At 31.0% G+C, this 12943-nt stretch overlaps 1 protein-coding gene across 1 annotated transcript in view; it reads left to right on the forward strand.

Moving 5' to 3' along the window:
- The window catches only part of LOC143243366 (histone-lysine N-methyltransferase SMYD3-like), a 32746-nt gene that overhangs the window by 15611 nt on the left and 4192 nt on the right, over positions 1–12943 (forward strand). The window contains exons 6-10 of the mRNA XM_076487237.1: positions 5337–5445; positions 6493–6603; positions 7817–7949; positions 8171–8348; positions 9897–10005. Of these exons, the coding sequence (XP_076343352.1) occupies positions 5337–5445; positions 6493–6603; positions 7817–7949; positions 8171–8348; positions 9897–10005 (640 nt within the window). The remainder of the gene's footprint in view (positions 1–5336; positions 5446–6492; positions 6604–7816; positions 7950–8170; positions 8349–9896; positions 10006–12943) is intronic.

Genomic DNA, 12943 nt, shown 5'->3' on the forward strand with positions numbered 1-12943 from the left:
GTTACCAAGTATTGTGTATGGTAATTGTCTTTTTATTGACAGATCTTTTCTAATTCCTTTCTTCTATGACAAAATGATACAGTGACTACACTAATTACGTTTATCAACCAGTTTGTATTTTCTAATTCCTTTCTTCTATGACAAAATGATACAGTGACTACACTAATTACGTTTATCAACTAGTTTGTATTTTCTAATTCCTTTCTTCTCTAACAAAATGATACAGTGACTACACTAATTACGTTTATCAACCAGTTTGTATTTTCTAATTCCTTTCTTCTATGACAAAATGATACAGTGACTACACTAATTACGTTTATCAACCAGTTTGTATTTTCTAATTCCTTTCTTCTATGACAAAATAACACAGTGACTACACTAATTATGTTTATCAACCAGTTTGTATTTTCTAATTCCTTTCTTCTATGACAAAATGATACAGTGACTACACTAATTACATTTATCAACCAGTTTGTATTTTTTAATTCCTTTCTTCTATGACAAAATGATAGTGACTACACTAATTACATTTATCAACCAGTTTTAATTTTTTAATTCCTTTCTTCTATGACAAAATGATACAGTGACTACACTAATTATGTTTATCAACCAGTTTGTATTTTCTAATTCCTTTCTTCTATGACAAAATGATACAGTGACTACACTAATTACGTTTATCAACCAGTTTGTATTTTCTAATTCCTTTCTTCTATGACAAAATGATACAGTGACTACACTAATTACGTTTATCAACCAGTTTGTATTTTCTAATTCCTTTCTTCTATGACAAAATGATACAGTGACTACACTAATTACGTTTATCAACCAGTTTGTATTTTCTAATTCCTTTCTTCTATGACAAAATGATACAGTGACTACACTAATTACGTTTATCAACCAGTTTGTATTTTCTAATTCCTTTCTTCTATGACAAAATGATACAGTGACTACACTAATTACATTTATCAACCAGTTTTTATTTTTTAATTCCTTTCTTCTATGACAAAATGATACAGTGATTACACTAATTACGTTTATCAACCAGTTTTTATTTTCTAATTCCTTTCTTCTATGACAAAATGATACAGTGACTACACTAATTACGTTTATCAACCAGTTTGTATTTTCTAATTCCTTTCTTCTATGACAAAATGATACAGTGACTACACTAATTACGTTTATCAACCAGTTTGTATTTTCTAATTCCTTTCTTCTATGACAAAATGATACAGTGACTACACTAATTACGTTTATCAACCAGTTTGTATTTTCTAATTCCTTTCTTCTATGACAAAATGATACAGTGACTACACTAATTACGTTTATCAACCAGTTTGTATTTTCTAATTCCTTTCTTCTATGACAAAATGATACAGTGACTACACTAATTACGTTTATCAACCAGTTTGTATTTTCTAATTCCTTTCTTCTATGACAAAATGATACAGTGATCACACTAATTACGTTTATCAACCAGTTTGTATTTTCTAATTCCTTTCTTCTATGACAAAATGATACAGTGACTAAACTAATTACGTTTATCAACCAGTTTGTATTTTTAATTCCTTTCTTCTATGACAAAATGATACAGTGACTACACTAATTACGTTTATCAACCAGTTTGTATTTTCTAATTCCTTTCTTCTATGACAAAATGATACAGTGACTACACTAATTACGTTTATCAACCAGTTTTTATTTTCTAATTCCTTTCTTCTATGACAAAATGATACAGTGACTACACTAATTACGTTTATCAACCAGTTTGTATTTTCTAATTCCTTTCTTCTATGACAAAATGATACAGTGACTACACTAATTACGTTTATCAACCAGTTTGTATTTTCTAATTCCTTTCTTCTATGACAAAATGATACAGTGACTACACTAATTATGTTTATCAACCAGTTTGTATTTTTTAATTCCTTTCTTCTATGACAAAATGATACAGTGACTACACTAATTACATTTACCAACCAGTTTGTATTTTCTAATTCCTTTCTTCTATGACAAAATGATACAGTGACTACACTAATTACGTTTATCAACCAGTTTGTATTTTCTAATTCCTTTCTTCTATGACAAAATGATACAGTGACTACACTAATTACATTTATCAACCAGTTTGTATTTTCTAATTCCTTTCTTCTATGACAAAATGATACAGTGACTACACTAATTATGTTTATCAACCAGTTTGTATTTTCTAATTCCTTTCTTCTATGACAAAATGATACAGTGACTACACTAATTACGTTTATCAACCAGTTTGTATTTTCTAATTCCTTTTTTCTATGACAAAATGATACAGTGACTACACTAATTACGTTTATCAACCAGTTTGTATTTTCTAATTCCTTTTTTCTATGACAAAATGATACAGTGACTACACTAATTACGTTTATCAACCAGTTTGTATTTTCTAATTCCTTTCTTCTATGACAAAATGATACAGTGACTACACTAATTACGTTTATCAACCAGTTTGTATTTTCTAATTCCTTTCTTCTATGACAAAATGATACAGTGACTAAACTAATTACGTTTATCAACCAGTTTGTATTTTTTAATTCCTTTCTTCTATGACAAAATGATACAGTGACTACACTAATTACGTTTATCAACCAGTTTGTATTTTCTAATTCCTTTCTTCTATGACAAAATGATACAGTGACTACACTAATTACGTTTATCAACCAGTTTTATTTTCTAATTCCTTTCTTCTATGACAAAATGATACAGTGACTACACTAATTACGTTTATCAACCAGTTTGTATTTTCTAATTCCTTTCTTCTATGACAAAATGATACAGTGACTACACTAATTACGTTTATCAACCAGTTTGTATTTTCTAATTCCTTTCTTCTATGACAAAATGATACAGTGACTACACTAATTATGTTTATCAACCAGTTTGTATTTTTTAATTCCTTTCTTCTATGACAAAATGATACAGTGACTACACTAATTACATTTACCAACCAGTTTGTATTTTCTAATTCCTTTCTTCTATGACAAAATGATACAGTGACTACACTAATTACGTTTATCAACCAGTTTTTATTTTCTAATTCCTTTTTTCTATGACAAAATGATACAGTGACTACACTAATTACATTTATCAACCAGTTTGTATTTTCTAATTCCTTTCTTCTATGACAAAATGATACAGTGACTACACTAATTACGTTTATCAACCAGTTTGTATTTTCTAATTCCTTTCTTCTATGACAAAATGATACAGTGACTACACTAATTATGTTTATCAACCAGTTTGTATTTTCTAATTCCTTTCTTCTATGACAAAATGATACAGTGACTACACTAATTATGTTTATCAACCAGTTTGTATTTTCTAATTCCTTTCTTCTATGACAAAATGATACAGTGACTACACTAATTACATTTATCAACCAGTTTTTATTTTTTAATTCCTTTCTTCTATGACAAAATGATACAGTGACTACACTAATTACGTTTATCAACCAGTTTGTATTTTCTAATTCCTTTCTTCTATGACAAAATGATACAGTGACTACACTAATTATGTTTATCAACCAGTTTGTATTTTCTAATTCCTTTCTTCTATGACAAAATGATACAGTGACTACACTAATTATGTTTATCAACCAGTTTGTATTTTCTAATTCCTTTCTTCTATGACAAAATGATACAGTGACTACACTAATTATGTTTATGAACCAGTTTGTATTTTCTAATTCCTTTCTTCTATGACAAAATGATACAGTGACTACACTAATTACGTTTATCAACCAGTTTGTATTTTCTAATTCCTTTCTTCTGTGATAAAATGATACAGTGACTACACTAATTACGTTTATCAACCAGTTTGTATTTTCTAATTCCTTTCTTCTATGACAAAATGATACAGTGACTACACTAATTATGTTTATCAACCAGTTTGTATTTTCTAATTCCTTTCTTCTATGACAAAATGATACAGTGATCACACTAATTATGTTTATCAACCAGTTTGTATTTTCTAATTCCTTTCTTCTACGACAAAATGATACAGTGACTACACTAATTACATTTATCAACCAGTTTGTATTTTCTAATTCCTTTCTTCTATGACAAAATGATACAGTGACTACACTAATTATGTTTATCAACCAGTTTGTATTTTCTAATTCCTTTCTTCTATGACAAAATGATACAGTGACTACACTAATTACATTTATCAACCAGTTTGTATTTTCTAATTCCTTTCTTCTATGACAAAATGATACAGTGACTACACTAATTATGTTTATCAACCAGTTTGTATTTTCTAATTCCTTTCTTCTATGACAAAATGATACAGGGACTACACTAATTATGTTTATCAACCAGTTTGTAAGAGACTTGAGAAAACAAGCTTTTTCGTAGCATTTGAGAAACAAAAATAATTTGGTAAATTGCATGCTTGTTTCATTTTATATTAATTATTTTAATTTTTTGGAAGTCATTAACTTTTTTCAGTCTCGATGAATAACTGTCAAAATAACTTTAACAACAAAATAAACCAAATATTTTGCCCTTCAGGCTTTGAAATCACAGGTTCCACCATAAAAATATAAAATGTTTGGTTTTCTTTCTCATAGTTTTCAGTCATACTGCTATTAAGTTGTTTCAGTCACTAGCAAATCAAAACATTTAAACCTTATTAATTATTTTTATATTCTAAGTATAGGGAGCCAGTACTTTTGGTATTCTTTTTTCTTGAGTGAAAACAATTCTTTTGTACAACTTTCAACTGCTCAAATCTGTTTGTTTGCCATTTTATATATGTATGTGTGTGTGTGTGTGTGTGTATATATATATATATATACGCGCACGCACGCACACATTTTGCATATGTGGTAGCTGAAGTCTCAAAATACTCTTTATGGTTGGACATAATTTTTCTCTAATTATTTTTTGGCTGAGCATGGCCCACTGATAAGCTTGTCAGACTGTGGGTGCATTGTAAGAGTGGTTGTCAAATTATCCTTTTTGGTCTGAAAGGAGTTATTCAAGAATGAGGAGTGGACAGTATTGACTATCTGCCATTCCTCAAAGCTGTGTCCTCAAAATTAAGAAAGGCTAATGCAGGAAAGCCTTGAGCAGCTTTGTGTGAAACTTAACACACAAATTTTAAATTATTTTGACTATTTAATGACAAAGGAACAATTGCAAAGAACTGTAGATAAGTCATTATAGCTGCCATTAGTGCACATGTATGCAGGTTTATAATGTGAAGATAGAGTTGATATATTTTTGTATGCTCATTAATTTGATAATTGTGTCAGTCTACACTTTTTTAAGATGGATGTTTTAATGTTTTTGTTTCAGTGCATCTTTCTTTGATCACTCGTGTGAACCTAATGCAGCGGTGACGTTCAACGGGCCAACGCTTTATGTACGAACTCTTCAAGACATGGATGAACTAGACTATAAAAGAGTAGGGATTGGATTCAGTTACTTGATTAAACAAATAAGATTAAAACTAATTATCCACAAAAGCTGAATTCAACTTATTCTTCTGACAATGAAACAGATTATTCATAACTTCTAGTAAAATTTTGTTTGAAGTTATTTTCATAAATTTCTTTAATACAGAATTGTTCATATAAGTATTTTTGTACAAAATGAGCTTTAGAAAATGTGTACTATTTTTCTAAGTTTCAATGAATGTATTAGATTTATAACAATATATTCTGATTCTGTTTTAATGAAATATATTAAAATGATGGACTAATATACATATCCAAGAAATAGGCAAACTGACATGGTAGAACATGTAAACTCATTTACCTTTGTAACATCAAAACAGCCTAACTATATAATGCAAAATTAAGTTTTAGACTTCACATTTTAAAAGTATTTATATGACAATATGAAAAAATATCAGATTAGGTTTATTTTTGTCATAGAAAATTACAACTCATTACATGTATAAAAAATATATGATTTAACTTAATTAGATACACTGGTCAGGTTACACAAACACTGTTCAAATTATTCAGGTGAATTAAAACCAACTTAATTACATACTGGGATTATTACAAAGCTCTCAATGGTTCCGAGAACAAACTAGCAAACATAAATGGATGATGATGAACAAAAAGCAAGTGATATAATATGTGGATGAAATGAATACAGTGCTTTAAAATTGATTTATCTTGATACTGATTAATTCATAATTAATTACCTCAATTTTTTATTTCGTTTGAAAGTAAGAGAAAAAATAAGAAATGCTTTATAAAATCAGAACTGAGTGAAGTTATTTAAGACTATGTACAAGATTTATGTGTCTTTTAATCAGCTATTGTACCAGTGCCAAAAATAAATTTATGGCAGTTGTAAACAACTGCAAAGAATGTTTTCATTTTATGACATAATAAAGTACAGCATGTTGTTCTGAAAAAAGCCTTGTAAGCCTAAATAAAGATATGTATTTTTTATATGCAATTTTGTTTTAATTGTTCAAAATATTGTTTTCCAATAGATTTTTATTAGCTATATAGACCAAATGGCTACAACCAAAGAGAGGCAAAGAAGTTTGAAAGAGCAGTACTTTTTTGTTTGTCAGTGTTACCGCTGCAATGATCCAAAACTGGTAAAGAACATTAAAGTAGGGATTTAACAGAATGACTTTTGTTATAGTATCTTGATGAAATCAATCCTCTATCTGTTCCATTTCTGATAATTTATTTGGAAGATAATTTGTTAACAGATATAAAATCTGTCTTCAATTTAATTAGCAATCAGCTTGTAGTAATTCTTTTATTTTTGTAAGATTAAAAAGTGTTTGTAGATGTTTAATGAAATGGAAGATTTTGTTAATGGTTTTTAAATTCTGTAGTTTGTGAAACATCTGTATGGCTTAAATCATTTGATAGTAACTAAAAAAAGTTTTTAAATCTAATCTAGCATGGTTTCTTGGTATTTGTGTTTTTGTATAAAACCTGTAGTTGTCTCCAGACATTAACTGTTTACCAGTAATTTGAAATAAATTAAGTAGATTTTAGTCTTTGAGAGTGATTATGAATTAATAATTTTCCAATAAATGAATTCTAGAAAACACTTGCAGTAGTAAGATTCTGAAAAATATACAACTTGTAAGTTGTTTGCTGCTTATTTTATTAAAGCAATGCATGAATTTTGCTGTAAAAATTGATATTAAGGAAGGAATTTTTATTTACTTCTCACAACATAATATTAATCAAATGTTTAACTTTCAGTGTTTTTTTAAAATCATCACTATGAGCAGTATGCTCCAATCAACTTGAGTAGTTTGTTGAGTTATCCTTCCTCACGTTTTTAGTCTATATGTTCATTGCAAACCAGACTTTGGACAAGGCCACTGAAATAGTAAAATGAAAATACTGAGTATTCCCTAACTGGCTGAAAAAGTGAATACATGTGGATTAATAGATAACAACAACTAACTTCCATAATGTTTCATCAAAGAATGTTAGAAGAAATATCATCTAAATGTGTATTATTATTATTTTATCTTACATATAATATTTAGAAATCATTAAATGAAAGTGATTTATTTTGTCAGATGTAATTAAAGTACCACAAAGTATTATAATTTTTTGTGTAGTTAACATGTATGGTAGTTTTGTCACATGTTTGTAGTTAATTCATTATGTCTGTTCCTAGCCTAAATTTTTGTGAGCAAGTAAAATAGCTTATAATTTAATACAGTCTTTTTGCAAAGAAAGTCATATGAAATTACACAATAACTACTAATTAGTATTAACTTCATTGGCAAGTTTTCTTATAAAAAATCTAAAGCTATTTTAAAATATGTTACTTTTAAGTGTGGTGCATGGCTTTTAAAGGATATTCTGATGACAAAGACCATGAAATGTGCCACAGAAGAGGATGTTACAAAAGTTACGGAAGAGTCCAAGAGAACGGTTGAACTTTTAGCAAAGAAAAAAAAGGAAAATGGTAAGTTTTTTTTTTCTTTTTTCAGCATAAGTTATGCTTTCATATGACAGTTTAAGACAGTTGTATAGTTTTGGTATTTACATTGTCATCTGAAAAATAAACTTCTGGGTTAAAACTCAAACCTTTTTGAAATTTTGAATTGGTGAAACATGACTGTATACATTTTGCTCGTTGAACTGTATTTACTAAATAGTGAGTTTGCTTTATATATGTGTTGGAAGATGCCCCATCAACTATACTGGAGATTTGTAAGCATTGTCTAAGTCAACAGGAAGGAGTTCTGGATCCTTCAAATGTCTTGTGTGTTAAGATCTTAGACCAGGCTTTCGATGCATCTATCTCTCTTGGAAAATGGGAGGAAGCTATAGACTTCTCACTGGCAACTCTTGAACCATACAGGTAAGTTTTAAAATATATTATCTAACCTGAGTAAAAAATACTTCAGTTAAAAAACAATCAACAAAAGTTTAATATAACCTTACAATTATAATGTTTATATGTGGCCTGGCATGGCCAGGTGGTAAAGGCACTCAACTTGTTATCTGAGGGTTATGGGTTCGAATCCCCATCACACCAAACACGCTTGCCCTTTCAGCCGTGGGGGCATTATAATGTGACGATCAACCCCAGTATTCATTGTTAAAACAGTAGTCCAAGATTTGGTGGTGGGGTGATGACTAGCTGCCTTCACTCTAGTCTTACACTGCTAAATTTGGGACAGCTTGCATAGATATCCCTTGTGTAGCTTTGTGCAAAATTCAGAACTGTATAGACTCCAGTGGTCAAATAAATTACAAGTCATTGACAGTTTATTTATATTGGGAGTGATAGAAAATTGATTTGCTAGAATTTACTTGCATTAAAATCCACATGTTAAAGTGTTAGCTACTTGGAAGTGGGACTAATGTTTCAAATAAGGTGTGACACCAATAGAGTTTGGATGCCCCCGTAAACTACCTGTGTAGTTATTTTAAGGTGAAATTTATTGCAGTTGAAATGCCTCATATCCTTAAATTTTACAATGAAAACAAAAATCCTAAACCTTATTCAGGTGACAAAGGTAGGAAAAAAGTAAATTTTTGACCATTGGTATTTTCATGTGGCAATTTATTATCTTTTATACGTCATGTATTAAACAAATTAATTTATCACTACAGATAAATTGTAATATGAGGATAGATTTTAATTTGCTACTGGCAGATTTGTGCATTGTATTTGTTTTAAGTTGAGAGTTTTATCCAGTTTCTTCCTATTAAGGTGGCTGAGAAGAGCTGGAGAGAACACTGAGAGGTTGCACTCTACATCTTGAGAACCACTACTGTAATGTTTAAAAAGTGAAAGAGAAAAATTGAATTTTTTTGTTGCATATGGGAAATAAAGGGAATCTTGAGGTAATTTCAGTCTCAACAAGCACGCCCTTAACACAGCTCTTTGTCATGGTGTTTTTAAACAAAAAATATATATTGATTGGGTTTGTTTTATAAGTTATTTGCACCAAGCTATATATGGTACTAGTAAATAAACTTTTTAAAATTATTGAAGTTAATCCTACTAATCAGAGCTTGGATTTCCTACATATTGTTATATGGAAAATGAGTAATTTCACCAACATTTTTATTTGGTTCTTTATAATGAGTGTTGCAACAGGAAAGAACATAAACTTGCACACTCAGATGGTTTACAGGAACCCCACTGGTATTGAACAGCATAAAAAATAAGTCATTAATTTGAAGGTAAGTCATTAATTATTCTAAATACACTTTTATTTCTATGTAAAAATATTACAAGATTATATATGTTAATTTTGTTTTTATCACAACTACAACTTCAGGGTCACTTTCCATTTTTCTTTAAAAATGCAATTAACATTCTCGTTTTAAAATGAAAGGCTTGAACAAGTTTTAGAAATAAAAGTTATTGGTTATTACTTTTTATCCTTTTCTTTAGACTTTATTATGGAAACTATCATCCAAATTTAGGAATCCAGCTGTTTAGAATTGGCAAAATTGAGTTGTTTATGGAACGTTTGAATGCTGCCAAGAAAATTCTCTTACAGGTACTTTCTGCAGTTTGAGTGAAAAATATTTGTTTGCAGTTCTTTCTCTAACTCTACTTAAATTGGTGATGCAAATTTTTAATACAAGTTTGAACCAAAGTCATTATTTTGATATCAGCCAAAGTAAGTACAGTCAAACATCGATATAAGGCGCTAGTTGGGGTCCAAAAAATTCGACCGCGTTGTATCTGATTGCGCCTTATACCGATTTGATTATATATTTTTTTGACCCTCGGGGTGAGCGATAATGCAAAATTTACGCGTTTTGTAGTGAAATAAAGAAAAACAAACAAAACTACTTACACCAATGATATAGCATTTTTTTAATTTATTTTTATTTATTAAACTCAATTTTAAGACTGAAATTAAATGTAAAAAGCAGAATTCTAAAGAAATTTATCAATTCATTACTTTGATGGGGCTGATATTCTAAAAGTAGTTCCGTTAGAGCAATCATGTGATCGTTTTACAATTAGACGCTGATTAAAATTAGTTCAATTTTAAAAGTTAATACATATAGTAATTAATTTTGATAATTTATTTACTAATTATTAAAATCTAATTACAAACTGAAGTCAAATAATTACCAGATAAAAAAATATCATGGCAAAGTTTAAAATACGAATTCACTACTGAAACAAAAACAGATTTTTCAAAAAATTTAATAACAATAAAATATAGTAAGCACATAAAACAAGTTGAAATGCACAAATTTATAGTTACTCAGTAGTCTTCTTTCTTTCAAAAGCCTCCAAAAGTGTCTGTTGTCTTCCTCCTTGGTTCTGCATCCTCTTCGCAGTTCTCATTAGGTTCTGGATCTGTAGTATCTTGCAAATTCCTAGATTGTGGTGTTCTGCCCAATATAGAAGTTGTTCTGTGTATTGTACTGCCTGAGTTGAGGTGATGCAATTCCTGAGTTCTTCTGGAATGGGGTCATCTTCTTCTTTTTCATCTGGAGTGGTAAAATCTGTGGGTGCTGCCACTGGGTTCTGTATTGCTTTCTGGATCTCTTCAACTGTGAGGGGTGGCTGGGTAACTGGTGCTACTTCGTCAATCTCGGCCCACTGCTTCACAAGGGTTGTCAAGGGAGTCCATCCTGGTAGTCTACAAACTTCCTTTCTGCCTCTGCTACTTCTTCTGCTGTAAATCCATGGAAAATGTCATCTTTTTCTTCTATTGGTTCTGGTTGTGGTTCTTGTGCTGCTTCTTTGAGTCCTGCCTCTCCACAAATCTTGATCTGGTTGATGTCGTGCCGCTCCTTGAATCTCTGTAGCCATCCATAGGTGGGCTGCCAATCTTCTTTCTGGTATAGTTGCTGGTAGGTCTTCTCTGCCTTTGCAAGGACCATGGGTCCTGAGATGGGAATGTTGTCTGCTCAAAGTCTCACAAACCAATCATAAACTTCCATGTCCACTGCTGGGTCTGCTGCTGTCTTGGCTTTCTTCCTCTGTAGTCCTGTCATTCTGTCTACCTGGTTGCAGAATTCTCTCAGTTGATCTTCATTCTTCAGCCAACCTCGAAGTGTAGACTCTGGAACTCCTATTTCTTTCATAATCTTGGTCCTTGCTTCCCTGTTCCAGATTTGCTGCACAATCTGTATCTTCTCTTGTACTGTGTAAGCATTCCTTTTGGTGCCTCTCTTCTCCATGGGTATAAATACGCTGTATGTTGAAAAAATATGAAAATCGCAGTCTGTCGCCACCGGATGGTCACTATCCCATTCACTCACGACAAAATTGATTTGGTCGACGTAAATTCTGCCTACGAGCTGGTGTTACAAGACCTTTCAGTTATTCGCGATATTAGAATAAAGGGAATAGCTGACGTCACAGATTTCCAAGAAACTATTTCGTCTGAAAGCTTCTGGGGAGCGAGCTGTTTCTTAGAAATTTATATGGTTTCAACATTGACGCTATCGCTTTGCAGCACTTCATGCCACTGTCACTGGTGTATGAGTGTATATGACTCATCCTTCGTCATCCATCGGTCGATCAAGGATGACTTGTGGTTTTAATGAAAATAAAGTTTTGATACTTCTTGCCTACGCACTGAGAGCTATCCTATGACTGGCAGATTATGTACTTTACTGCAGTTGACAGCGCCAGGAATTATTACATGCAGGCCAGGGTTTGATCACAATATGCGGCGTGAAAACCATACAAAAAGATTGAAGTGGATTTGGTTTTTGATTTTTGATCACATTAACCGGCTGATTACATTAAGCAGTGGTAATATTAAGAGGCGGCCTCTGTAGAAACCCCAAAAAATTTGGGGCCTAAGACCCCATCACGCTCAACTGATTATCGCGCTTTATCGATGCATTTTATATCGATGTTTACCTGTATTTTTAAAATAGTTAGTGAAAGACCATAGTAAATGGGGGGACGAATTGTCCTAATCCTTGTTTGGAGAAACTAGTTTCAGCACGTTTGTATGTTTTCTTTAGCTTCACGTTGTCTTTGGAAGAAGCTACCTACTAAAAATTAACCAAGGAATGAATATAACTAATTTAAGATACCATTGTTACATGTAATGAGTACACATTTCATTTTGACTTCAACATATGTAAACACAATCTAATTTTTTAAAACATTGTTTTTTTGTACGTATCTTTGCTTTATCATTTGTTAATGTAAAGTTATCATGCTCTGAGAGTTAAAGTAATCAGAAGGAAATGTTTGCAATTTAAAGTCCTCAATATCAGGTTAGATCACCTCATAGTTTTTATGGTTCTCTGGGCAGAGTGTATCAGGTTTTAAAATTGCAGCCTAATCCATATTTTCCCACAGGTTTAACAGATGATCTTTTAGTTGCTGCTGGGCTTGAACCTCCTATTTAGGTTTTCCCTTGACTATTCTGTGGTATTCATATCAAGATTTTGAAATACTCTAAGTGGTGATAGTAATCCATTATGTGTTGTAAAAGCTGTGGTGTTCCT

This window comes from Tachypleus tridentatus, chromosome 2, assembly GCF_004210375.1.
Source record: "Tachypleus tridentatus isolate NWPU-2018 chromosome 2, ASM421037v1, whole genome shotgun sequence".
Lineage (NCBI taxonomy): Eukaryota > Metazoa > Arthropoda > Merostomata > Xiphosura > Limulidae > Tachypleus > Tachypleus tridentatus.